General features: G+C 52.5%; 10 protein-coding genes across 10 annotated transcripts; 5 read left to right on the forward strand and 5 right to left on the reverse strand.

Moving 5' to 3' along the window:
• Nucleotides 1–60: 60 nt before the first annotated feature.
• On the reverse strand, nt 61–2840 carry HMPREF1120_06625 (MFS transporter, metabolite:H+ symporter). Its single transcript, XM_009160833.1, has 2 exons — nt 1143–2840; nt 61–1027 (listed from the first exon to the last, which is right to left on the reverse strand). Exons 1-2 carry the CDS (start codon nt 2440–2442, stop codon nt 507–509), a joined length of 1821 nt encoding a protein of 606 aa, XP_009159081.1. The 5' UTR covers nt 2443–2840; the 3' UTR covers nt 61–506.
• An 837-nt stretch (nt 2841–3677) lies between these two features.
• On the forward strand, nt 3678–4779 carry HMPREF1120_06626 (uncharacterized protein; the record flags this gene model as incomplete). Its single annotated transcript, XM_009160834.1, has 2 exons — nt 3678–3718; nt 3792–4779. 2 exons carry the CDS (start codon nt 3678–3680, stop codon nt 4777–4779), a joined length of 1029 nt encoding a protein of 342 aa, XP_009159082.1.
• An 856-nt stretch (nt 4780–5635) lies between these two features.
• HMPREF1120_06627 (formamidase) lies at nt 5636–7230 on the reverse strand (the record flags this gene model as incomplete). Its single annotated transcript, XM_009160835.1, has 6 exons — nt 5636–5752; nt 5847–6199; nt 6260–6651; nt 6731–7019; nt 7084–7102; nt 7159–7230. 6 exons carry the CDS (start codon nt 7228–7230, stop codon nt 5636–5638), a joined length of 1242 nt encoding a protein of 413 aa, XP_009159083.1.
• A 708-nt stretch (nt 7231–7938) lies between these two features.
• On the reverse strand, nt 7939–8533 carry HMPREF1120_06628 (D-tyrosyl-tRNA(Tyr) deacylase; the record flags this gene model as incomplete). Its single annotated transcript, XM_009160836.1, has 2 exons — nt 7939–8040; nt 8111–8533. 2 exons carry the CDS (start codon nt 8531–8533, stop codon nt 7939–7941), a joined length of 525 nt encoding a protein of 174 aa, XP_009159084.1.
• Nucleotides 8534–9034: 501 nt separating this feature from the next.
• HMPREF1120_06629 (uncharacterized protein) lies at nt 9035–11046 on the forward strand (the record flags this gene model as incomplete). The annotated part of the gene is made up of 3 exons (XM_009160837.1): nt 9035–9289; nt 9339–10927; nt 10986–11046. The coding sequence occupies 3 exons, from the start codon at nt 9035–9037 to the stop codon at nt 11044–11046; spliced, it is 1905 nt and encodes a 634-aa protein (XP_009159085.1).
• Nucleotides 11047–13205: 2159 nt separating this feature from the next.
• HMPREF1120_06630 (uncharacterized protein) lies at nt 13206–13586 on the forward strand (the record flags this gene model as incomplete). Its single annotated transcript, XM_009160838.1, has 1 exon — nt 13206–13586. The coding sequence occupies one exon, from the start codon at nt 13206–13208 to the stop codon at nt 13584–13586; it is 381 nt and encodes a 126-aa protein (XP_009159086.1).
• A 1245-nt stretch (nt 13587–14831) lies between these two features.
• On the reverse strand, nt 14832–16496 carry HMPREF1120_06631 (cellular nucleic acid-binding protein; the record flags this gene model as incomplete). The annotated part of the gene is made up of 6 exons (XM_009160839.1): nt 14832–15039; nt 15094–15734; nt 15792–16021; nt 16083–16206; nt 16256–16270; nt 16320–16496. The coding sequence occupies 6 exons, from the start codon at nt 16494–16496 to the stop codon at nt 14832–14834; spliced, it is 1395 nt and encodes a 464-aa protein (XP_009159087.1).
• Nucleotides 16497–18313: 1817 nt separating this feature from the next.
• HMPREF1120_06632 (coatomer protein complex, subunit alpha (xenin)) lies at nt 18314–22587 on the reverse strand. The gene is made up of 5 exons (XM_009160840.1): nt 22382–22587; nt 22223–22311; nt 21890–22170; nt 18823–21842; nt 18314–18771 (listed from the first exon to the last, which is right to left on the reverse strand). The coding sequence occupies exons 1-5, from the start codon at nt 22406–22408 to the stop codon at nt 18517–18519; spliced, it is 3672 nt and encodes a 1223-aa protein (XP_009159088.1). The 5' UTR covers nt 22409–22587; the 3' UTR covers nt 18314–18516.
• Nucleotides 22588–22958: 371 nt separating this feature from the next.
• HMPREF1120_06633 (protein transporter SEC23) lies at nt 22959–25361 on the forward strand (the record flags this gene model as incomplete). Its single annotated transcript, XM_009160841.1, has 4 exons — nt 22959–23060; nt 23108–23158; nt 23211–23297; nt 23337–25361. The coding sequence occupies 4 exons, from the start codon at nt 22959–22961 to the stop codon at nt 25359–25361; spliced, it is 2265 nt and encodes a 754-aa protein (XP_009159089.1).
• A 643-nt stretch (nt 25362–26004) lies between these two features.
• HMPREF1120_06634 (60S ribosomal protein L12) lies at nt 26005–26744 on the forward strand (the record flags this gene model as incomplete). Its single annotated transcript, XM_009160842.1, has 5 exons — nt 26005–26008; nt 26066–26099; nt 26158–26278; nt 26333–26663; nt 26731–26744. The coding sequence occupies 5 exons, from the start codon at nt 26005–26007 to the stop codon at nt 26742–26744; spliced, it is 504 nt and encodes a 167-aa protein (XP_009159090.1).
• Between the last annotated feature and the right edge of the window lie 183 nt (nt 26745–26927).

Genomic DNA, 26927 nt, shown 5'->3' on the forward strand with positions numbered 1-26927 from the left:
CAGCTTCTGTCTGGCTTTAGATTACATCACCGAAGGCTTTGCGAAACCTACGAAAGGATAAATTGAATTACAAGGCGAGGCAGGCGGAGCAGCAGTAGAATATCATGCACGGGGGTTAATTGAATTCTCTATCGATCTGCCACGGGGGCCGGAGCTGGTCATATCATCTGTCTCATCAATGATTGCTGCCGGTCCCGCAAAGATCCCTACCGAGCCCAGCACGGCCCAGAGCACCAAGTCATTAATGAGTACGGCTTTGCTTTTCCACGGCTGATCAAAGCTCGTAGTCGTAGTAGTCCGTTATCTTTGCGCCTATAATAATAGGAGTAGTTTGGATGCCAGTGCCTCGTATCCATTTTGAGACCATGATACGAGAATCCAATATAATGTCCGTCCTGCTGGAATAAATAGCCTGCTTTCCCCTTCTCCCCATTCCCTCGACTGTCATAAGCCCATTAAAGAGTGCGGCGAACGAACATTGCGGCAGAATCAAGACCGTCTCCTCTTCATAGACTGGCCTTGCCCTGACTTTCGAAAGGCAAAAGAAGCACCAACAGTCCAGCAGCAATGAACAAGGCTCCACTCGTGTAGACGGGAGCGGTGGTCTTCAAATTCGCAAACATGGCGATGATGGGGGCCATGATTCCAAAGATGCGGTTGGCGGTCGCAGTAAGTGCGTTCCCAGTCCCGCGGTCCTTGGTGAAGAAGCACTCGGGCGTATAGCCGTAAAGGACGGCATACATGACATTAGAGGTAAAGTTGAATGCGCAATTCCAGCCCAGCAACGAGTTCGACGTGGTGGCAGTGGTCGAGCAGTACAGGAAAACGCCGGTTAGAACAGTCGAGACGGATAAAGTACCGCGGCGGCCGAACCGACGGACCTCAACCAATGCGCCGCCAAGGAGAGCACCGGGAATCCCCAGCACGGCAATGATAACCTGGTTGCGGTAGGTTATGTAGGTGCTGCTGTCGCCGAATTGAGCACCTTTGACTGCTTGCAGGTACGGAATGAAGGCGTTGTAGAGAGCTGTATGAAATTTTCAAGTTAGCTGGAATATATGACACTTCTAGGAGAAGAAGCTCTGAAGAGAAGGATGCACAGAAACAGGGCAACAAAGCAAGAAAAGGGGTGTGCAACTTACGATATCCCAGTCCAATGAACGCCCAGATGACAATTATGATAGATGTGCTCAAGGCCAGTTTCTTGGTCGAGAACAATGCTCGGACATGCGTAAGATTGACCTTCTCCAAGCGTCGCTTCAATGCCGCCGCGGCGCTGGTCTGTTGATGTCCAGAGACACCTCCTTCGGCGAGAAGTTCGCAGGCCTTCAAGTCCTCGATTGTCAGGGGCGTCGTCTTGCCATTCCGTCGCGCCACCTCGTGCACCACTCTTACTGCTTCGTCGTCCCGACCTTTGCCCATGAGGAACTTGGGGCTTTCGTAGATGGTGAAGAGCACGAACCGGATGAAGAACATGATCAGGGCAAGTCCTCCCATGGTAATCATAAAGTACCGCCAGCCCATGTTCTTGGATCGGGTGCACGCCTCTCCTTCCTGGCAGGTCAGATTCCCAAGCAAAGGCCAAGCGACGAGTGTGGCGATGAGCTGAGCAAAGGCCCAGTCAATGGACAAGATGGTCAGGAGATATTGATGAGACCCAGGCAAGAATTCAAGAAAGATGGCCGAGTCCACTGGTAGATTGCCTCCAACGCCAAAGGACCACAGCGCAGCAAAGCACCCAATAGCGGCGAAATTGGGAGAGCTTGCGGCAATCATGCCGAAGACGCTCGTTATCCCCAGGGTCATATTGAACGCCCATCGGCGGCCAAAGATATCGCAGCCGAACCCCCAAAAGACCGCACCCGCCAGAAGTCCAATGTTCTGGCTCAGCGTCAGTAGAGGAGGCCTGGACGGACCGAATTCGTTGGTGATCGGGGTGAAAATCAGCGAGGTCACAATGGGCCACAAGTTATCACTCGCCCAGCCGAACCCAACGACAATGAACAGCTGCCATTGATACCATCCCATTCCAATATCTTGGATGGCGCGATTCAACACTCTGGCCTTGGCCTCGTAGACTGGATCAGTCGAGCCCTTGGGGATTGCACTGTCGTCATCGTACCCAACAGCGATCTCGCTCCCAAGTCGATTGCGATAGTCGTCCAAGTTATCCTTTCGATCAAGCACTTGCTTATCATCCGCCATGGTAGTAGAGCGAAGAGGGCACAATTTCGGCGGGTGGGAACGAAGGGGTGAAAAGAAAGGAATGCTCAGGCTGAACAACAGAGTTGCAGTTCGCGAAGTATATAAATGTGAAATCCAACGCGATCCATGGATCTTACTGTTGCACTTTGATGGGGCACACTGATCCAGAAGCCTCCCACCCCCACAGCTGACATCGAATCGGTACGAGCCCACGACGTAGGACAGAGCGCCATCCATGCAGACAGTAGATAAGGATTGTCTGGGTTGCTGGTCAAAGTTGCTTTTGGCATGGGGATCTTTTCACTGGTAAGATATTGCACCATCGTTCAGGCCCCAGGTTATGTTGGTGCGACGAAGCCAACAAGGGCTTAGGTAGACCTAGAGGATTGCTCCCGCTGCGCCTGGTTGGACAACCAGCGCCACCCCGGCGCCCTTCACGGCAGATCAGCTTCGGATGGAGCTCTCAAGGGCGTCATATCGGCCGCGATGTCATCCAGGGTCGCTTGTGTTCGCCAGCTGGAGCCAAAGCTGGTATCCAAGTGTTGTAGTCGTGTGCCGCATACATCATACCTACAATGTAGGCGCCTAGGTAGCAAAGAAGAAAGTCAATAGTCCGAGCTCATGTTACAACGCTGTACAGTCCTGTGGTGCGAACACTTTCCTTGGTGTCGCTGGGACCTTCGGGGACTTTATGATGCCACCACCCTTGCTCAAGGCGCCATGTCGACGCGTTGTCACTGGTACTTTTGCCCATCTCATTATGTAAATGGCCGATTGTGATCTTCAGGTCCAAATTCTATGCAACAGACAAGGCTGACCTACTCCCACTACTACTTTTACGAGAATGCGATTTGATACTCCGCGCCCTCCCCGCTTGCCGTCTCTAGTTCCGCTTCGTCTATCGTTCATCTGATGCGAGGAGCCTGTCGAGGGTGATCCTCCACAGGCGAGCGTCCGATCCAACGTGGGCTATTGATAGCAGGGTCGGGGCCGTGCTTGCGGCGTGGTAATGTCGATGCTCATGAAACAAACGCGGTCCTCAGGTGTGAACCATGTCGAAGCTTGAAGTACTGTACTTCATAGATACGGTACCTATGTAGGAGCACTCGTGCAGAAATACCTTTGTCGCCTTGACAGGCGCCTGCAACCTGCAACAAATCTTTATGGGGGAATCAAACTGCGTTAGTGCTCAGTTCACGCTAGCAATATTGTTAGACACTCACTGGCAGGTTTTCCGGGGCAGTAAGGCTCATTTCATTTCATGTATCGACTCTCCAGAAAGATACCTTATCGGATGTTTGGGGCAATGCTTCAAGTTCAACACTTCATCCATACTACACTGGCACTATATTATATACTCAGTAGTCGAACTGAGCTGACTACAACCAACCTTCGTTCTCACCCAAATCACGCAGAAACCACCATCACGCCCTCCGCGGTAGCTGCTTGTGGCTACGCGGTAGACATGGACAATGCCTCAGGCTGACAAAGTATTGCTCATCTTCAAGTCCTGGTAAGTTGGGGTTGGCATTGACCAGGTTGCAGACTCCTGCCTCTACCCGACGTTTCCTCCCTCTCTCTTCCAGCAGTGCCAACCCACCCAGCATTGCCTCAGCCCGCAAGCACGCCTTCCAGTCTTCGCATCCGCAGCCAAGTGGGTCGACTTCTCCGTTTTACGCGACTCCTCGTTTCCATTCCGTCGTTCGTAAAGAAAAGGATGATATCCAAACGACCTTTGATGATGATGATCTCGTCACTCCGAGCGTGCCCACGTTTCGTGTCTCCCTGCCTCCGCAGGATTCCATCGAGCCCGAGGATGATGATCTTGGGAGAATATCACCTTTGCATTCCCGAAATAAGATTTCTACGCCGGTGACCAAACGACGCAAAGTTTCACATTCTGAAACCCAGCTCGGCGAGACAATCACCATCTCGTCTTCCCCGGAGTTGGCCGAACGTCCCGCGAATGATCAGCATGAAGACGAGGGCTTGATCGGATGGAACTCAGGCTTAGAGGAGGAGGATGACGTCGCCGCTACTACTCATGGACCGAACGAGACCAACAAGTCGACACGGTTTAGGCCTGGGCCAGCAGCGTCAGCCGGGACTCCATCCTTGCCTAGGGTTGTCTTCAGGTCAGTTGCAGAGGACGCTGAGCCACGTTCGGTCGGAAGTGGTGCGGTAATACCCGAAGTCTTCTCTCCGTCCAAGCGGAAAGGCAAGCCAGACTACATACCTGGCGGCAGCGCAGACATAGTCCGGAGTTGGGTCCTCAACGTTGCTGCGCAGGAGTCACAGGCCGGCCCAGCCGCAGGAATGATTTTTGTCATCCAGAGAGTGATAAAGGACCGCAGTGGTCGTTTTGTCGTCGTTCTCAGTGATGATGGCTCATCCTGGCTTCTTCCCGCGCAACACCAGAAGGGATTTGCTGATCCCAAAGCCACCCTGACTGGGATAAATCCCGGCTTGCGTGTGCTGATCAAAGGACATGCTATGAAATGGCCCCTGCATTTCGGCACTCCCCTGGGTGATGTCCGTGTTGCCGCATCGTGGGAGCTCACTCCTGCTGGGTAACATTGTGTCCCTATCTCTGGAGAGGACGATGTGCTGTTAATTGAACCTGCTGTTCGTAAGAGGTTGGGTGTCCCTATTTCCGGCCAAGCTGGACAGTCCTGATTGATACTCCGCTGGCGCCGACCATGCCTCAACAACAATGCTGACTGGGTTCGCCTGGGAGCGGCTGCCTAGACTTTAGATTGTGGGATACGCCTAGGAACGTTGCTGACAAGGAGGTTTCATTCTTGGGCAGGACAGCAGACAAGCGAGCGATTGAAGAGCTACATCAGGATGATGCTATGTCCACAAGGCTTGTGCTTCAGCCACGGCCTCGTGGCCTGTAAGACGGCAAAGACACCGGTAGATGTTGTCGGTCATGTTCTGGGGCTGCGTCGATTAAGCATGTTTTTTGGGGCGGCTCTTCTTCAATCAAGAGCACTGGCTACACAAGGAAGCATATAATGGAACACGATGAATCAATATGTACGACTTACGCAAGCGCAACGGGTAAAGACATCTTATCTGGGCTCGGTTTGTTGATATTGTCATTGGATTGTTGCGGCGCGCTGGGATCAATACATCGTCGATCATTCTTCCAAATCCAGACACCCGATAGGGGCGGTTTTGTCACTGCAGCGCCGCCGAACTCAACATGACGTTGAGAATCCCAAGAGCAAAAGTCAAGTAAGAAAATGATCAATTGTTGTTACGGATCCATTCGGGCCCGGGAAGCAGGCAGTAGAGCATTGGGACTACTAGTCTCCCTGACCTCACCGAATTTACGATAAGCAGAACGTCCAATCTGACCGCCAAAAATATTACTGTTTGTCCTGTCCTGTCGTGTACTGGCTCGTGTTGCACTGGAAGAGTCCTCCTACTTGCTTGCCATTGCGCAAGCCCCGAGATCCATCTTCTTGGCCTCAGCCGAGGGCGAGATATCGAAGGAGAAGATATCCATCGGTAAGCCGATGGTGGTACAAGCATTGGGAATCTATACCAGTCAAATCAGAAACCCCGGGGATATAGTGAATAGTACAACTGTAAGGTCGACTGGGGAAAATGACATGTGGACTTATTGTACTTACATCAACGATTCCCGCCACATGGCCCTCGATAGGAATACAGCTCAGCATAAGGTAGATCTGATAGTCACTGTACCCGAAGCGCCTGAGGTACTCGATGACCCGGATGCAGGACTGGCGGTAAGCGACAGTGGCGTCCATGTAGTGCTGCTTGCCGTGCTCGTCGACGCTGAAGCCCTCGAAATACAACATGCGGCCAGGGCTGAACTGCGGCTGGACCGGGCCGGGGATGTAGAGGGGCGATTTGCCTCCGACCATGCCGAGCTTGGCCTGGCCGTCCTTGATGACCTCGAATTTGATGGTGATGACGCCGGCGATTTCGATGGCGCCGCAGAAGGAGATTTCGCCATCACCCTCTAGAACAGGGAATTAGTAAATAACAGGCGGAGCCAGGGTGAGGAAAAGAGTGTCCGTACGAGAAAAGTGCAAGTCTCCAACGGAAAACTTTGCCCCCTTGACATGCACAGGTAGATAAACCTTGCTCCCGCGCGACAGGTTCTTGATGTCGCAGTTCCCGCCGTGTTCGGGTCGGCCGGGGATGGTGCGCGCGCCTTCTTTCCCGACTTTGGCTTTTGTCGCTTCATCCGCAGAGCCCGCGTGCACGCTCTTGGGTTCCGGGGGTTGCGCGACCACCCGCTTGAGGGAGCTTGTCGAAATCAGCTCCGCTTCCCGCTTGTTCCATTCCGCTAGGATCTCGTGCGATGGCGCACAGCCGAGGATGCCTGGGTGGATTAGGCCCGCGAACCGCACGCCGGGAATGTGGCGCGAGGAGCAGAAGATGCCTTCAAAGTCCCAGATTGCCTTGGCGCTGTAGTACAGGTGAGTACATGGGGCTGTGTCCTGGAGGAGAGGGAACGGGGGGCCGAAAAGAGGTTCAGGTGGCTTACGCTTCAGGATACAGCTCGTCCAAGAACCCGCCTCCGTTGTCCTTGTGGAACACGCCCGTGAATCCCCATGGGTGGTCTTGGAACGGTTGGACGTCCTGGATCTCCACGAGGAGCACGTCGCCTGGTTCGGCCGTCTCGATCTCGAATGGGCCGGACAGGTAGTGCACCTGGGTCAGGTCGACGTTTTTCACGTCGTCGGCGCTGTCGTTGTTCTTGATTTGCCCGCCGGTCCAGTCGAGACATTCGATCTTGACGGTTTCGCCGTTCTTGATCGTGCCGCAGAAGGGGACTAGAACAGACAATGGCATCTTAGCGAGATGATGATGGGCCGACATGTCGGAAACCCGACGTACCGTCAGGGTGCCATCTGTTCTATTCGACTGTCAGTCAATATGGCTGTTGAAGGGTACTGCCGACTAAATCCTTACGTGCAGATATGGCTGGTCCTTAGCCGGCTTGTCGAGGTCGACTTTCAAGGCGGTTCGGATAGGTCCAGGCATGGTTTCTTTTATAGAGAGAGAGCTTTCCGTTTGGGGCGGGCTGTTTGATTGATGAAAACCTAGGTAGGTGGAACTTTGTATCGCTATTGACGAGATACTACCTTTTAGAACTGAGCTGTCGCCTGGTCAAAGGTAGACGTGTGCCAGGTCCATTCAGTCCAAAGGCATCCTTATATCATTTTGTTTACGGTCTTTGCGGGGCATGGCCGGCTACGCCTACCCCTCAAAAACCCGTGATAGGGGCCTTGGCCCTGACCACGAGGAGTTGTCTCTGGCAACTGGGTGTTGGTTTTGCCGGAGTTGATAAAGTTGTCAGGTACTGTACGGTAGTAGCTGGTGTGGGCGTTGGATGAGATAAGGCTCCTCACGGCGGCCACCAATGATGGCCGAGGTAGCTGGGTCGCTTAGTCCAGGACAGGCAGCTCCGCTTGCTGGATGAACGGCCACAAGGTCATAACTAACCCCGCTGTTCTTGAGCTGAAAGTCCATGTTACGTACGGGAATAGTGATGCCCGAAACCTTGCGTTGAACACCGCTGAGCTCGAGTGTCACGACTATCGATTCTGGCGGAGTTGAGCGTTGGGGTTCAAGATAGCAAGCGACCAGCTGGGGGGCTTCTCCAGGTTGGCGCGCAACAACAGCAATACTTCCCGATGCATTGCCTTTCGAATTCCACATTTGTGGTCAGTAACAGTAATGATATTTGGCTCAATCCTGCTGTGCGGGTGTCGATGCCGATGACGGGGTATTCGTCTTAGTGCTCGTGGCAGATTCTTTCTTTGCAGGATTTGTATCAATCTCCAAAGTAACCTGTTCGAGTTAAACACCTTGCTACTGCCAACCGTATTATACGAAAAGAGGAAACCACTGGCTGACTTACTGGTCCATCATTGACGAGGCTGACCTGCATCATAGCCTGGAAGACGCCGTCTTTGACCTTGTCGGCGCCATACAGCTCGCGAACTCGTGACAGGAAATAGTCGTAAAGTTCCTTTGCAACTTCTGGTTTGGCAGCGCCATGGAAGTCTGGTTTGTTGCCCTTCTTTGTCGAGGCCAACAGGGTGAACTGGGAGACGCAAAGGACTTCACCATCAATGTCCTGCACGCTTTTCTTCCAATTGCCGCCGCTCTCGTCCGGCCACAACTTGATCTTCAGGATTTTCGAGGCCATCGACTCGGCGTCTTTCTTCGTGTCATTGGGGCCAATCGCAGCAAGAACGAGCACTCCTTTTCCGATCGCCGAAACGACTTGGTCGTTGACGGTCACGGAGCTTGATAGCACCCGCTGCAATATGGCTTTCATCTCTAGCGACTCTTTTGGTTTCTAATGGAACAAACGTCACACTCTAACACGCCCTAAAGCGAACGGAGTTCGGACGGTCCCAAGAGCTTGAAACCGCTTGGAATTGATGCTGTTTGCGTGTTCTGGTTTCAACTGCCAGTCTTGTAGCGACTATTAGTAGTGCTGAAATGCTGCCAGTGGGCTAGTACTCCGCAGGAATCATCAATTTACGGTGGAGTTTAACTTTCGGTGCCGCAATTTTTTGTCACATGACTCTCACATGATTGTCACGGCGGCAGGTGACTCGCCAAGCTCCTTCTCCCAAATAGGTTAGTGTGGTCGATAAAGTGACCGCTGTTAATTGGCATCGCGGCCATCGAGGCGCGCGACAGCCGGGCAATGCCAATGGTTTCATAGTGATAACCAAGTTCAGCCATCTCTCCGCCTCTCCATTGAACCCTCAGACCGCAGCTTCATGATCCTACGCCCTTAACTGCGAATACAGTGTTGTATGCGACAGCCATGGCGTCGCGGAAGACCCAACAAGAGATCGACAAGACCTTCAAGAAGGTTGACGAAGGCATCCAGGCCTTTGAGGCCATCTACGAGAAGATCTACTCTTCACAGAATGCCGCGCAGAAGGACAAGTTGGAGGACAACCTCAAGAAAGAGATCAAAAAGCTACAACGGTCCCGAGACCAGATAAAGACTTGGGCAGCGGGCAATGAGATCAAAGATAAGAGTGCATTACTCGAACAGCGGAAGCGGATAGAGAAAGTAAGAATTTTGATGGCACTCCTTTTTCGCCGACTGACGGAAATTGCAGTGTATGGAAATCTTCAAAGCGGTGGAGAAGGAGATGAAGACGAAGGCTTTCTCCAAAGAAGGGCTGTCTCAGAACATCAAGCAAGACCCGAAGGAGAAGGAACGAGAGGAACTCTGCGACTTCTTATCAGAGCAGCTGGATGAAATCAACCGGATACTGACCGAAGAGCTGGAGCCGGAAGCGAATACTCTGCAGTCAGCCCTCAAGAAGAAGCAGAAGGACAACACCAAGGCCACTCGGCTAGCGGAGATCGAGACGATGACTGAAACATACAAATGGCACGAATCTCGGCTCCAACTACTCCTGCGATCTTTGCAGAATGGCAATGTTGAAAACGATTCCGTGGCTGCCATCAAGAGTGAGATTGAAGAAGTTGTCAAAGAAGGCAAGGATCCGGACTTTGACGCCGATGCGTACGAAGGCATCTATGATGATCTCAATCTCGATGGCGAAGAAGCACAATTCGGCCTGGCCAACGAGATGGATCGCATCTCGTCGCAAGATGCACAGTCTGTCCAGGAGGAGGCTGAACCAGAATCAGCCCCTGCCCCGGTCAAGAAGACGAAAGTCGAACACCCTCCCGCCCGAAGACCATCTACCCAACTCAGGTCACCTCTGCCAGCACTTGCAACTCTGAATACCATGCCGCCCCCACCCTCAATCCCCAAAGACACGACGATGAAGCCTGCACCGATTCCCAATCGGCCTCCTGGCGAGACCCTGAAATATGCCTCAGCAGCCGCCGCCGCCGCGGCCAGCGACAAGACCGGCGTCGGTATTGCTCCCCTCCCTCCTCCGGTCGGCACAAACTCAGTCACTGCATCCCATGGCTTGCCCGCTCCTGCTAAAGCATCCAGCACGAGTTCTCCGGTCCCTGTATCGGCGCAACCCATTGAAAAGACAGCCTCACCTGCACCTGCTTCGGTAACCACGGACGGCCCCACGCCGCCTGAACAATCGAATCACTCCAAATCTCCTACACTAAGTTCGACCAGTGGTGCTCCAGCTCAAAGTGTGCCTAGTAGCATTCCACCGACTCCCGCAATGGATAAATCCGAGGCAGTCCGAATACCCGTGATAGCGGACGAATTGCCAACGACAAACGGTGATGCACGTGACGACCCTTCGGGAGTGGAGTCAATCTATCATCTGCCCCCGGGTCTACAAGACCTCCTCGACTCGTTCGAAACGACCAAGAGTCGAGCTGCTCAGCCACCCTCACAGTTGGCTAGATTGCTGCAGGCTTCACAGGAGACCTGTCCCGAACCATCGGACAGCGACCGGCCTCAACATTGCCGCCCGACCTTCAAATACAACACCCCCGCTCACTACCCCCAGGACGTCCTGCCGATATTCGACGATCCAGCCCTGTACGACAACCAGAGACTGGAAACCGACACCTTGTTTTACATCTTTTACTACCGGCAAAATACCTACCAGCAGTGGCTGGCGGCGCGCGCCTTGAAGAATCAAAGTTGGCGGTTCCACAAGCAATACCAGACATGGTTTCAACGGCACGAAGAGCCCAAGCAAATTACAGAGGAGTACGAACAAGGGACGTATCGTTTCTTCGATTACGAGAGTACTTGGTGAGTGAAATCGCTACACCTGCGAGGATCCGAGTCCGTTATTCTAATACATTGGCAGGATGAATCGGCGAAAGGCGGACTTCAAGTTTCTGTACAAATTCCTCGAAGACGACCTGTAGACTAGTTTTGACCACGGCACACTGGACCACAACTCCCGGTGTATGCAATGTTATTTCTCTACGCAGACACGGAGAGAGTTCTCCCTCTCCGACCCTGTCAAACTCCAGATGTCAGAGTCCTCCCTCAACAGAGCTCCGTTCTCAATCTCCAAAGCCTTATCTTGCGATTTTCTTGTGTACCTTATTCACGACGCGGGTTGCATATCCGCTTTTGGGTTTGCTTGGCTTCTGCAGAGCCTGTTTGGTGCGATGCGATGTGATCCGGAGCCCACGTTGCACGCTTCGGTTTGACTAACGTCTCTTTTTGCGCGTGGCATGGGCAGCCTAACATTCGCCTCACTTTTTGCTGCCACGGATGTCCCAGAACTTACCAGCTCGGCTGTCCACACCGGGATGTCGAAGAAGAAAGGAAGCAGAGCAAGTTCGAGGGGGCTGTGCTGGTTGTTGGTTCGAAAAGGCAACCAGGCTGGGTAGGTCTCCCTGGCATGGTTCGACTAACACCAATCAGATCGCGATGCAAGGTATTGCTGTCGGCATCGCCTCTTTGTTACTGGTTCGTCTACTTCTCAGCCTCCGCGCGTGTTCTGCCCTTGCATGCGGCCTCCTTGCTTCCATTTTCATTTTCCACAAGTGTGCGCGCCTTCTGCCTGGTGAAAAGGCAACCTTGCAGAACAATTTCCAGGGTTTCTCATCGACTTGCAGACACTGCCAGGGTCCTCGACCATTATTGGGACACCCTCGAGGGTTGCTGGTCTGTACTCTGGTGAGCACTACTGATGTTCGTCGTCACTGTTTGGTGTTACGGCTACCCAGGAGGACAGCATCTCCACACCGGCAGATTCTCCTTTGGGCTTGACCGATCACTGCCCTTACCACCGTGTTACCAACTCGAAGTGTTTTCTCTTTGTTTGCATCCGTGAACTTTCATTTAGGAGCGACTGCAGTCGTCCGTCCTGGAGAACGGCCTGCAAATCTATTGGGGGCCGCGAATCATAGTGGGTAGGACCGTGCCTGCTGGTGTTCGCTTTGGCAATATGAGCCTTGTAAGTAGCCTCGCCCTACAACCTGGTACTGATTGGTCTATGCATCGGTGGGTCTCCCTGGCTTTCATTCCTACGCAGTCGGCTTAACACATCCACACGTGGGATGTATGGGGGAAACGACATTCCCTTCGGATGCAGCCCGCTTTGGTTTTGCACAACGCACCATCCGTTGGCTTCATCCTCCGTCCTCTGGTTGTCAGTTCCTCATCGATTCCACATCCCATGTGATGTTTGGTCATGCATTCCAGCCTTCTGCTCGACGGTTTCCATTGGACCTAGCATTGCTCTGAAGGGTAGATACCGCCTCTTCTGGCCGTGACCACCGGTGGCCAGGATGTATCCGTCTTCCTCACTGCCGGTACCACTCAGGTTCTAGTGTGCATGGCACCTGTTCATTGGCCATCACAGCCCACCTTCTCATTCATGGACATTATTCGTCCGAGCCAGGGCTTGAACATCGAATGACGGTGCGAGTGTGTGTCAGTGCTATATTCCAGGCCCATATCTCTCAACCTCCAGCCGCCTCTATCAGCCCTTTGACTTCATACGATTCTCCCCTCGAGCCTAAGACTTATTTATCATGTAAGCATTAGAAGAAACCCACGCCATCGACAAAACTTCTGCATTGTTGTCGAGAGCCTTCGGCTTGGCTTGCATCCCCATGTTATCAGATCAGTCCTGGTGTCAGGATGCAACTAGCGACTTCCAGGCGGCCTCAACGCCGCCTTACAGTGACTATACCGGCGAGCAAACACCGCGACTTCCATATTACACACCGTTGACGGCGGCGTTGAAATCAGCTCCTGACGATGTCGGCCCAGACTTACCCGGACAAGTCACTCCTCAATACTACACGGGCAATTTCTACCCACATCATACCTTGGCTTTGACAACGCCGCCACAGGAAATAAACCAAGCATCCCTTTATCCTTGCCCTTCGAACCCCACCAGTCTACGGATGTACGATACAGGTGAAACCAGCTACGCATGTTCCTACTTTACTTCACCTCCAATCAACCAGCCAGGCTATGATCATGATCATGACCATGACACCGGCGCTTGCAAACCGGCGGAATATGCTTCTGCTTCATATCCCCCCAGCAGTCTAGTATGGTCATGTCACGCAACAACAGTGGAGTCGTCGTCCGCAACCATCCAATACCGAACAACGCCACACATCGACCCAAAGCTGGAAGCGGAGCCGGAGCTGAAGCCAAAGACGGAGATGGAGACGGCGGAGATGCAGCTGAAGCCAAAGACGGAGACGGAGACGGCGGAGATGCTGCAGCAGCAGCAGCACTATCCAGCTCCCCCGTTTTATACCTGTATCTATCGAGCACGAAACGAGACCGACAGTATGAATATGCCTGTGCTGATAACTTTGCCGAATGGCCCACAGCCTGTGTCTCAGGCAAAGAGGTGAGAGAGAGGGAGCGCGAGAGAGGCAGAGATTCCTCCCGCCCGTTCCGGTTTTCTGGTGCTCGTGGCGCGAAGTAACGGTTTCTAACTCATACTTTTGTTGCCCCAGAAGAAACCTAGTCAGCCGTCAACACTGCGTCCACATCGACTGCTGCGACGCCAACGGGGCTCCAACCCGCTTCTTCACCCGCCAAGCCGATATCAAGAGACACATCAAGTCCCGCCATCGCGCGACCTATATGGACTGCGAGGTCCGGAACTGCGATCGCAGAGGGACCAATGGGTTCACGCGTAGGGATCACCTTGTTGAACATCTTAGGGGGTATCATATGTTGCCGATTGAGAAGAGGCAGAGACAGAGACAGGGGGTTGCTAGTGGGGGGAAGAAGACGGCGGTGCAATGATACTAGGTGCCGGAGGTCGGTAAGTGGTGATGGTGATGGAATTTTGTTTCACGCCCACTCTCCTCTCCCTACTTCTATGTATGCGTGTGAGGAATTGAAGTGTGTTTGTGTGCACCCGGAGTGTACGCATGTGTGTTCAATGTTTACCTCAGTCGCCTTTTCTGACAAAAAGTGTTCGACGATGTGACTTGGGGCAGAGTAGTTGACCCTCCAAAGGCGTTTTACATCACGGCCCTTTTTTCGCTTTCTCGGTGCTGGCTGGCTGGTTGGATGACCATATGGAGCAAAGATGCTTATGAAGTTACGATTTATGACCTGTTACATTAGGACGAAGTGGTGGATGCTACAGTAACGACGATGACCATGTTGATGCGTTAGAGGTTGCTGTGGTAGGACTGGTGGTATTGATGGTGATGCTATTATGGCAAGGCGCTGGCTTTCGTTTCGTACTACTTTTGATGTTACTAGGTACTACTTTTACGGCCTACACTGCAAACAAGGTTTTCGATCTGCCTGGATCACTGGGTAGACGTAGACACGAGAGGAGAAGAGATGAAATTCACATTTTCTGTGGTCTGCTTGCTACCTGTGTCCTCTGCGAGCATGTGGCCGACTGACTCCTCAACTCCTTTTCAATGCCAATAGCTTGCCCGTTTTCTGGCAAAGGTGGGCTTTCTCATGCTTGACCAGCTTGGGCTGTGGACAAAGTTGTTCTTTTGACTGTGTCCTAGTAGTGTGTTCGTACAAATCGATCCCCACTGACCAGGCGATTCACCTGCAGTAGGTAGAGGAGAGCAAGATGCGGACCAGAGGCTTTTTGGCGAAGGGGCTTGCTGCACTGGTATGGTCAGGCTGAATGATGATGAAACTAAATGCCGGGAGCAAACGGCCCATCTGTCGAGCCTGCAGAACCTTGACCTTACCAGGCAAAACCGCCAGTAGGTGCTGGAGCAGCATGAGACTCGCCAGTTTGTTCCCAACCTCCTTGTGCAGATCCGGCAGTGGCAGTCTCGGCAATTTCCCATCCAGCACCGGCTCCAGCATTACCATTGGTCGCGGTCTCTCCATTAGCGGCTGCTGTTCCCTCCGCTTGAGGACATCTGGCACGACCGTGGCCTTTCTGCTCGCTGTTCCGATCCATTAGCACTGACAGATGACAGATATGTTGTGGTTGGGCTTACCAGAGGCTGCAAACGACCTGGCTCCAATCTCTACGAGGACGAAGTCCCGGCTCGCCTTTCTTGGGGCAGTCTTTAGCGAAGTGATCCTCGGCATCGCAGATGTTGCAGGTTTGCTTGGGAGCATTAGGGCATTCTCTGGCGATGTGATCCTCTTCGCCGCACTTTCGGCAGGTACGCTTCTCGCGATCAGGACATTCCCTAGCCATGTGATCTTCTGCACCACAGTTGCGGCAAGTTTGCTTCTCGCGATTGGGGCAATCCTTGGCAATGTGATCTTCGGCTTCGCAGATTCGACAGGCTCGGCCAGGTTTCTTGCGCTCCTGAGTGCAGTCGCGAACACGATGTCCTTGTTCTCCGCAGAGATAGCAAGTGACAATGAGTTGCTCTCTGACCATCTTCTCCTCGGGGCAATCCTTGGTCTTGTGGCCTACCTTCTCGCAATTGCGACATAGGTCAACACCACGATCGAGGGGAATGCCAGCATTGGCCAGGCGATCCATGTTCTCTTCCGGTGAAGCAGGCCATTTGTTGGCCAAGGTGGGACGCTGAGGTTTGTCGGATTTGAAGTAGCTGACAACGTACTTCTTACCGGTCTCGCCTTGGATGTTGACATTGGTCCAGGTTTCACCAGTGTCCTTCTCCTGTGATATAAGTTAGCATGACTGAGTTGGGATGAAATGTGACAGGCGGGACCAGACCAGAGCGATGAGATAGATGTTGAAACCCCGATCGCGAAACTCCTTCTCAAGGCGAGGGTAGGTGTAGTCAGGAGCAACCTTGGTCAGGATTTGAACAGCTTCCTTGAAGTCGCCGATGTCTCTCTCGTTGCTGGCCTGTTTGAGCAAATCCCATGCCTCGGCCTCAGACATGTCGGCAACTCCATGACGGTCCATCATCATTGGGTTCTTGCAGTCAATAGCATTGTGACCTGTCGTGCCATTCCCGCGTTAGCAGACTCGACCGCGGCGGGATGCATCGAAATTTCTCACCTTCCTGCTGGCAGTTCTTGCATTTCTCGACATAGGTTGGGCAATCAGAGATCATATGACCTTCTTCACCACAGTTGCGACATTCACCCTTGAACTTGCGTGGTGCGGTGCATTCTGCCTTGGACTAAGAAGGTTGTCAGCGAAATAGAGGCGCATTGGGTTGTTGTGCATACATGACCCTCCTCGCCCTGCTCCATGTTAGTCTCGATCGCATAATGGGGGTAAGTATGTACGTACGCAGTTGAAGCAAGCTCCCATCTTGCGTGGTTCCGGACACTCACGGGCAAAGTGGCCCTCTTGACCACAGTTGCGACATGCGTTGTCCATCGCACCAGAATTTCCCATGTCAGAATCTTGACCACCAAACGCAGCAGCAAAAGCCGCATCGTTGTTGGTATCAGCGGTCGATTCCATGGCTTGACCGTGGTCCCAATTGGCGGAAGCTAGGCACTGTTAGTCGATCTGCATTTATACTTGGTGACGGAGCATTTCAAAGTAAGGAAGTTTCAGACAGATAACCGATGCTCCTCGATGATTTATAAGCTAGGCCTTTTACAAGAGGGCCGCGCGGCTTGAAGGATTCAATTTCGAGGCGGAAACATTGTAAATGTGCGAGGATACATTGAGAGAAGACGTGATAACATGGGTTGAAGAGAGGATATGAGTTCAACTTACCCGGAGCTCCAGCCTGCCAGTCGCTCATGATGATGCGTGCACTAAGTCAACAGTCTCACAGTCAGTATTCTATGGCTCTGAAGCCGATCTGTAGAAGTGGGTAGTATGGGCGGCTGAGATGTCGAGTTTGAAGTGAGTTGAGTTGAAGAGGGTGCGAAAGCCTGCGCGACGACCTTGCAACTGCTCACAACAAGCCTCGCTTTCGAAAGGGAACGAAAGGGGAGGAAAGGGGAAACTAGGCAGGAGAGGATAGAGGATGATGATCGTAAGAGAGGGCTGGCGGTGGCAATCTTACCTGCTTCTCAACTGTCAGTTAGGTATCTCTCTACCACCAAGAGAAGCGGGTTGAGGGAAATAGTACCTATCGTTGCGTCGAAGATAGCCTTGCAAAGTTGCGAATCAAACGCTGTGGGATGGAATGTTGTCGCGACGAAGAAGAAGGGAAAAGGAAAACAGAGGCAGTGAATTCCAGTTGTGGGAAGCAGGGGTTGGAAGTGAAGTGGATGATGGTGAAGACAAAAAGTGAAGCGCAGGCAAGATGCATCACAGGTCAAGGTCGCAGTCAAATTTATTGCGCACCACTGGCACAGGCAGTTGTTCGGTCGCGGCAGCGCAGTCCGAGTCTCCTGTGTTCAAGCAGACCATCATCTGCGTCTCTGGATGCCTCCAGCTCCAACTTCAGGCTCCTCTCAAGACGATTGCTCCTCAGATACGATCCGCCTCGTCGCTTGTTCAAGTTCCCCTCCTACCTTCGATACATGAACCCAATCAGCCTACCGCTTCGAAAGCAATCTCAAGCAAGACTCTTGCAACTCAAGTTCTCATCTGCCATTGCCCTGGACGTGGATCAACCCAGTATAACTTTCCCTTAACCACACGTCCACACCGAGACAGCTGACTCGCTCTGTCAAGGCTCGACCCTCGAGCATCGCAAAACCAGCCAACCACCTGACTGAAGAGTCCTCGTCACTAGGACCGCAATCACTCGCATCAGACCAAAAGCCAGGCGTCGCCCACAGCCCTCGCCTCGACCACCCCTCCCTCCTCTTCCGGCAAACTTCACTTCCGTTGACCGAAGGCCTGACGTATTTCTTTTTGAAGTGACAGAGAGCAAACCATAACAGATGGCTCACCGTGGAAAAGCATGATTTGCTAGCACTGGTCTCTTAGCAGGTTCACTCTGGCATAGTTGGAGACGATGCCGAAGGCGGTCAGTTCACGACATGGAGGATGGTACATTATCGGGTTTGCGACTGGGCCCCGGCCCAGGGGCTTGCCATCGAGAGCATTCAATCCGGTACAAGTCAGCGGTGCTGCAGACTACCTAGGTAGCCATACGGTGAATCCAGAGTTCTATGGCATCATAGTTTCCACCACAAAAAGTGCAAAACCCACTTGCTACTTTGGATGAGGTGAAGTCCAATCTACATACCTGCCGGAGTATATTTGGTGGTTTGGATGATCTACGAAGCTTGGCAGCGTCTACCGGAAAACAGTGCTTACTAAGATGTTCAAGGCCGAGACAGCCTCGCAAGCACGAGAAGCCTGAAATGCTCGCCGGAAGTGACCAGCAGTATAGGGGAGTCAGGCCAAGAACGTTGGCTGTGGGAGAACAGATGTGATATTTAATACACATCGAAGGAGTCCGCCACAGTTAAAAGCAAGGTAAACTCAATGTTCTTTTGGAAACTGTCTACCGAGCCTTTTGTACCAAACAGCTCTATGCTACGCCCTCATCATCATAGACTCGTCCTGGCTATCAGAGTCCTTTCACCCATAGCCTCAGTCCGCTGGCCGGTGCACCAATCTCGCACACGTTGCAAATCCGACAGACATCGCCTTTGTATTGAACATGGTACTTAGCTCCAGTGAATGGGCAGGACACACTCGGCGTTCCGCTGTATATCGGCGTGTGAGATGCTGCACACACATCGAAATCTGCAAATTGATCGTATTCGATGTCGATTTTGTCGCTGGCACCGGACCGCTCCGCTTGTTGCTTGACCTTTCTTGCCTGTGAAAATGATTAGTAAGGTATCGGGTACAATATAATGGTAGTACTAACCTGTTCGACCAGTTTAGGAGCACCACCATTTGCCAAAACTCGGTTGGCAAAAGACAGTGCGCTCGAATACTGCTTTTGCGAAAAAGCCAATTTCATAGCTGCCATGAGAGCCAGCTGCCGATGAGAAACGTCCAGCTTGGGCATGGTGAAGTAGGCAGACAGTTCTAGCTGTCGCTTCAGCTGGTCTTCTGAATCGCCTCCAGCAGCAGCAATTTGACGTCGCTCCAGTTCAATGCTCATGGCAAGTGTGTACTCCGTAGCCTTTGCGATGAGAGCCTTGGCTTCGTCCACTTGAGCCTCCGAGTTGACGACATTGACCAGCAGAGACTGTAGGATATTCCGGAACGTGACAACCCCACTCTCCAGCTTGTTCGTCCTCATTGCAGTGTACCCTTCCTGTAGGTCGACGGTAGAGAGGGCATCGAGGCTTCGAGGAATGTACGGCAGCAGTTTTCTGCTGTCCGTTTCGTCGAGGGTCCGGCGGACATAGTTCACAATCGGGGGTAAACCGGCATTGGCAGGGAGGTATGTCTTGGAAGCTTGGTAGACCTCCAGGAATCTAGGCTTGAGAGGCTCGAAATTGACAGCACCAACTTGGCGGTTCAATAATTGCATGGCGCTTTCAAAGGACCCAGCAGCAACATGGTCGGCAGCCAGCGGAGAGTTTCGTGCCCACATGTCCGCCTCAGAAGTGCCAGGACCAGCGGCTTCAACTGGGACATCGGGATTATCAACGTTGACAAAGTCAGAGTCGTTTCCGGCGGTGTCAAGGCCAAGATCGTCTCCCATGTCCCAGCCCTCGACTGCATCGACATCATCCTCTGCGGCTAGCTCGTTACCGTCTGCGGCAGCAGTAATGTCTTCATTGAGCAGGTCCGGACTGGCGTCCTCGTCCACTGCCACGCCCACTTCGCCCAGGAGAGCCTTTTCGAATGAGGAATGGGATGCCTCCTTGACCGGCCAGTTCGCTTTGAAAGTCGGGACGATGACCTTGGGTTTGGCAAGGCCATCACCAGGCTCGGGCATTGATATTTGGTCCTCGGTCAATCCGCAGAGCTCGAGTATCGAAGCGCATTCTTCAGTCAGGCCATGCGATTTCGCGGTAAGGTACGCAAGTGGATAGAGTTCAATCTCCTTGAACATCTGGATCCTGCTCTCAACGTCGCCAAGATAAAGAGCATTCTGGAATCTTGAAACGAAGTCTCCGCGATGCTCAGCAATCTTAGACATCCTGGAGAGCTTTTCCTCGTCGCCGGTGCAAAGATACAGGAAGGAAAGTTTGTCGAAATTCCGAAGCTTCTGATATGCCATCTCGACCGTCTGGTGGTTGCCGTGAATCAAAGCCTCAGCACCCAAGCGCCCCCAAATTTTCGGGCGATCAAGTTCTTTGGCCATCTCTGTGGCCACCTCAAGGTTGCCGCATTCAATGGCTAGTTCGAACCGGGTCTGCGGGTCCTGCACGAATTGCAGGGCAATCTCCGGATACCCCTTCTTTTGCAGATAAGATATGATACTTTGTCCGACAAGACTTGAAGTCTTGATGATCTGGAGCATTTCCTCGTAGTTGCGTTTGACGAGCGCCAGCTTAAAGCGGTACTCTGTTGGATCAATGCTGAGAACTCTTGGTTTCGCAGCTCTATCGAGACAGTAGACATTGCGGCCCTTGACCTTGACGAGGTAGACAGTCTGATCGAGTGTCCGGACAATGCCGTTGTCGCCATTGAGCAGAGTGTACTTGATGTGATTGAGGGTGGAGTAGAGAAGAACCCCAGAGTCGTCCCAAGTAGCGCTCTTGATTCGGATTGTCTCATGCAAAGTGCTCACCTGCTCCAAGGACTTGTTGACAATGGTGACATTGTGTTTACTGAGCAATGCGGCATAGAGTCCATCGTTGGACCATGACACATATTTGACACCGGTCACACCTAGCTCCGCCAGCTGCTTCTTCTGTTGGATGTCATAAAGGACAACATTTGTAGGGTTGATGAGAAGCAGGCAGCCGGGGCCGCCGTAGGTGATATCGGTGGTGCCAGGAGGCGCCTTGAAGGACTTCGTAGTGGAGTTGCTTAAGTCTTTGATCTCCACCAGTTGGGTGGAAGCGGTAAACACTGCAAACCGGTTCCGAGCGACAAAAACTGCAGCATTGCCTGAGCCTCGTTTGACATCGGTTGGGTCCGAGGCACCCGTTGCATCTCGAGGAAGAGAGATCAGCTCATATGTCCCATTATCTGCTGGCGACGTAACCAAGATAGACCTCTCCGCGGGGTTATAAGAAAGTGTCCGAGGTGGCACCCAATTGCTTCCAAACTTCCTAAGTGACAAAAGCGAGGGCGATTCAACGTTCTTGGTGAAGTCGTATGATCTGACATGCTTGTCCTTGGTCACATAGAAGAGTTGATTTTGATACACGGAGCATGCTGGTCGTTCTCGTTCCAGCTTGAACACCATAACACCATTGTCGTGCCCAGCAGCAAACAAATTGATCTCTGGATGCGCCGCAATAACCCAGAAGCGGTCATTCTCTCGCTTGAAGGATTGGACGGAGGTTCGTTTGTTCAAATCCCAAACACGAATTGTCTTGTCTTCGCCGACGGACAAGATGAGGTCTTGATGGGGATGGAAAAGACATGCTGACACGTTCTGGAAATGTCCACGGCATGTGTCCACCTCCCATGCTTTTGTCTCGCTCATTCTCCATAGCTTGACCAGGCGATCATCACCCGCAGATACTATCAGCGGTAATGTCGGATGGAACGCAACCCAGTTCACACCACGGTCGTGCCCTTCTAGCACAAACTTGACAACCGCATCGGTATTGCCAAACATATCAGCCTGTTGTTGGTTCGCACGCGCCATTTGATCTTCGAAGCTCATCGAAGTGGGTGCAGAATGTTTTTTGCGCAGCCCAGAGATGTCCCAGACTCGAACGGATTGGTCTAGCGAAGCGGAAACAATGAGGTCTTCTTTGGGATGGAATTGTGCGCACATGGCGTAATGGTTGTGGCCCGTCATGGTGCAGACTGTAAATTTGTCAGTGGAAGCCAACATAGCACATCGACGGACATACTTAGAGACCGATTCTGCCAGTTCCAGATCCGGATCGTTTGGTCGTCCGACGCTGACAGAATCCATGGCAACTCATGGTGGAAGAAGACCGTCCGAACGTAGTCCAGATGCCCATTGAGGGTGAAGAGACAACGCCTAGTTTGATACGACCAGACCTTGATCTTGTAGTCGTCCCCTCCCGAAACAAACAACGGCTGCGTCTTATGGAAGTCAATACCTCGTACTGGCCCGTCATGCTCTTCGAATCTGTCAATGAGTGTGCCCATCCGGTAGTCCCATAGCCTAAGGAGCGTGGTCAGTCAACGTTGCGACCAATGTTCCCGGTGCACTTTACTGGATGGTGCTGCTATGCAAGCTGACCAGAATCCATGGTCGTTTAGGATGGAAGGCTAAACCCTTGGCTCGGCTGCTTTTGCTTTCGAACTGCGAGACCAGTCAGTATATCTGTACTGGGGTATTGGCGACTGGGAGATCGACTGGGAGATCAACTTACCTTTGTGAGCATTGAAGGGGACGCCATGTTGGCGTGTTTCTGAACCGCTCAGCTGCTTGTTCTCAGTGATCCGTATTGCTCATCATAACAAGGAAGAATGCCGTCTTTGCTGGGCCCGATCACCAGAGGCGACAGATCTTGTGTCTTTGCAAGAAGGTTCAAGTTGTCGCGCTTTGGAAGAGGTAAAGGTGGCCCAGTGACCCAGGGGATTCTCAATTTGGGGACAAGTTGCCCGCAGCGTGTTGGTTGGTGTCGTTTTCGCAGGGAAGGTACGGCGAGCCATACTGACCGATGCCGCAACCGCAGCCATTAGCAGTACTACTACACACTACGCCTTGTTGGACTGTGCATTTCTACCTCAACTCCCTGTCCATCTTGCCAGAGTGGCCCGGCGCATTTGATCACCCCGACATCTGTTTACGCGACCACTGTGCGCACCTACGTCAATTCGACTCGCAGTATTCCAGGTATAGGAAGGAGCCTCATCCTATATCTCGGTTCCCGGCCGCACAAAAGTTCGTCCTGAGGGTTCCCAGCATGCGTTGTTGAAGGAGGTGACACCCAGATTATTGTAAAGATGGACCAAGCACAATACGATGCGATCAAGGACAACTGGGCAGAGGTGGAGGATAGAGATGGCGTCCGGCTCAGTTGGAACATCATACCATCTTCGCGCATGGTTAGCCACTCCATGATCATGCACATGGCGGAGCTGACATCTATCAGGAAGCGAACAGATTGGTTGTCCCCCTCAGTGTTATGCTGACTCCTCTGAAGGTAAGTTGTTTGAAGTGCTCTAGGAGGATTGTTTTGCTGATATTTGAACCAGGAGCTTAACAAACCAACTCTGCAATATGAGCCCGTTACCTGCAAGCCACCGTGTCGAGCCGTGCTGAATCCGTTCGCCAATGTTGATGTACGAGCAAAAATATGGATTTGTCCATTCTGTCTGCAGCGAAACCAACTACCCCGTCACTATGGAGACATCAGCGCAGAAAACGTGCCTCCGGAGATGCACAGCCTGAACACCACGGTGGAATACCAACTCGCACGGCCTGCGCCTGCTCCGCCCATTTTTGTTTACGTGGTTGATACTGCAATCGAAGATGACAGCTTGCAAGCTTTGAAGGACACGCTGGTCATGAGTCTGTCATTGCTCCCTCCGAATGCGCTGGTCGGACTGGTGACATTTGGCACCAACGTTGCTGTCCACGAAATCGGATACACTGAGTGTCAAAAAGCATATGTCTTCAGAGGAAGCAAAGATTATGCCGCAAAGCAAGTTCAAGAGATGCTTGGTCTTTCAGCACCGGGGTTGAGGCCGAATATCCCGCCCCAGCAAGGCCGGCCTCCTCCACCAATGGGCCCTGCAGCTCGTTTCCTCCTCCCTGTTCAACAAGCCGAGTTTCAAATCACGAATGCCATCGAGCAATTGCAGAAAGATCCATGGCCTGTTGCAAACGACCGCCGCCCGCTGCGAAGCACTGGAGTTGCGATGAGCATTGCAGTCAGTCTGTTGGAAACATCATTCCAGAATGCCGGAGCGAGGATTATGCTTTTCGCTGGTGGACCAGCCACCGAAGGGCCTGGCATGGTGGTTGGCCCTGAACTCCGTGAGCCGATCCGATCGCATCATGACATTGATCGCGACAATGTCAAGTACTTCAAGAAAGCCATCAAATTCTACGACAACCTGGCGAAGCGTAGTGCTCACAATGGGCATATCATCGATTTGTACGTGGGATGTCTTGACCAAGTTGGTCTGCTCGAAATGAAGGGGTTGGCAAACTCTACCGGTGGCCACATGGTCTTGACAGACAGCTTCACTTCTTCTCAATTCAAGCAGTCCTTTGTCCGAGTCTTCGACAAGGATGACAACGACAATCTTCTTATGGGATTCAACGCTTCGCTGGAAACCATTACGACCAAAGAACTCAAGGTGACAGGTCTGATTGGTCATGCCATCTCGCAGAACAAGAAATCAAGTTCCGTGGGTGAGACAGAGTGCGGAATCGGAAACACATCCCTGTGGAAGATGTGCGGCATCGATCCGACTTCCAGCTATGGTATCTATTTTGAAGTGGCGAACCAGGGGGGCCCTACACCCGTGCAGCAAGGTCCACAACGGGGAATGATGCAGTTCCTGACCTACTATCAGCATTCTTCAGGCCAATATCACCTACGTGTCACGACTGTCGCACGGAACCTGAGCGGCCCAGCCGGAGACCCTGCCCTGGCACAGTCCTTTGACCAAGAAGCAGCTGCTGTTCTTATGGCAAGAATAGCGGTCTTCAAGGCAGAGGTCGACGACGGCCCAGACGTGCTGCGTTGGGTGGATCGCATGCTCATTCGACTGTGTTCCAGGTTTGCTGATTACCGCAAAGACGATCCGACGTCATTCCGCCTCGACAAGAACTTCACCTTGTATCCTCAGTTCATGTTTCACTTGCGCAGATCGCAGTTTTTGCAGGTGTTCAACAATTCACCTGATGAGACTGCCTTCTACAGACATGTTCTCAATCACGAATACGTTGGTGACTCGTTGATTATGATACAGCCCACCCTCGATTCGTACAGTCTCGAGCACGAAGGCGGCCAGCCGGTGCTGCTCGATTCGGCCTCCATTCAACCAAACACAATTCTTCTCCTCGACACTTTCTTCCAGATTCTCATCTACCACGGCGAGACCATCGCAGAATGGCGCAAGGCTGGGTACCAAGACCAAGAAGGCTATGAAAACTTCCGTGCCTTACTGGAGGCTCCAAAAGAGGATGCCCGAGAGTTGGTACAAGACCGCTTCCCGCTGCCCCGGTTCATTATTTGCGACGCCGGCGGCTCCCAGGCTCGTTTCCTTCTGTCGAAGCTGAACCCCTCAACTACCCACGCTACTGGAGGATACGGAGGCGTGTCCCAAACTGCGCAAACCATCTTTACCGACGATGTGTCTCTGCAAACTTTCATGGACCATCTCATGAAGTGAGTATCCCCTGTCTTTATTTAACAGGACCTGTGCTAACTTGCCTTAGACTTGCTGTGTCTGGTTCGAGTTAGAAGCATATGATACGTCCAAACTCACGATGACTTGGCCATAGAAGCCGATGTAGCAAGCTTTACAGCGATATGGGAATTTCAATCACGGAACGGCTGACTGTGCTCTCGCCACGTAAGAGTCAGACTTGTTCTGAAGCTGCCCAGGTGCATCAAGGGGTTCCCGGGCGGCCAATGTTGAGTACAAATAGAAACGTGAACAGAGAATGTTTGAAAAGACCTCCAACGCTGGCATTATTTCTTTGCTTATGAGTCTGGCGGCAAGCGTGCGCAGCAAGCGTGCTGTCGATGGTAGGTATACCTGTCTAATAGAGCACAAGGCTGAACAATACGGTGAATGGTTGAGCCACTGGCTGCAGTATCCCCCCGTACCCTTCTTTGATCCACCGTAGCACATTGCCATATCCAATCAGATTAGGCGCTGCATTTCTCACACAATTTAGGTCTTGGCAGTCCGAAAATGATTTTGGAGTACAACTGCGTGCATCGCCCACGGTAACTTGATCTTCTTCTCCCAGTGTGCGACAAGTCCTGATCACCATCTCAAGAAAGACCGACTACCTTCCGCACTCGCCATGCGTAAGTATCGTCTTCTTGAGCAGCTTCGGCTCGGCGGCTAATATGTATTGTGTTCAGCTCCCAAGTTAGATCCCAATGAGGTGAAGATCATGTAAGAGAACCTGCCTTTCCTTTTCTACGAGTCGAGAGAGACTGACAAGTGTTTCTAGCCACCTTCGCGCCACTGGCGGTGAGGTCGGTTCTTCTGCAACCCTCGCTCCCAAGATCGGTCCCCTGGGTCTGTCGCCCAAGAAGGTCGGTGAAGACATCGCAAAGGCCACCGGTGACTGGGTATGATTGTTCCTGCTCAAGACAAAAGACACAACCCACTAATGCATGGAACAGAAAGGTCTGCGCGTGACCATCAAGCTCACCATTCAAAACCGACAAGCTGCCGTGTCGGTTGTGCCGTCCGCTTCCTCCCTCGTCATCCGCGCACTCAAGGAGCCGCCGCGTGACCGCAAGAAGGAGAAGAACATTAAGCACAACAAGTCGATCCCCTTCGACGAGATTGTTGACATTGCCCGCACCATGCGCGCCGCCAACAAGTCGTTCGCCCGTGAGCTCAAGGGAACGGTGTTGGAAATCCTCGGTACCGCTTTCAGCATTGGCTGCCAGGTTGACGGCCGCTCGCCCAAGGAGATCAGCGATGAGATCAAGGAGGGCAACATTGAGGGTGAGTTGCCACCCCATCTCCACCCGATTTTTGGGCGGCTTTTCTAACATGGTTTTTTTCCCTCTAGTTCCTGAGGAATAGATGATACTTCTATGACTTCCGCTGCAGCAGCGGAGGAGCGGATGTCCAGCTAGCCAGCCCTTGCGCAAAATGGAAAAGAATTCCGCTTGTCATGATACCCACGATCAGTTCCTCCGCCAGAAACTGGAGAACAAACAGAGATCTTTCTGAGACGCAAGCCTCTACGATTCTTGTTTTGCAATA

This window comes from Exophiala dermatitidis (genome assembly GCF_000230625.1).
Source record: "Exophiala dermatitidis NIH/UT8656 unplaced genomic scaffold supercont1.5, whole genome shotgun sequence".
Lineage (NCBI taxonomy): Eukaryota > Fungi > Ascomycota > Eurotiomycetes > Chaetothyriales > Herpotrichiellaceae > Exophiala > Exophiala dermatitidis.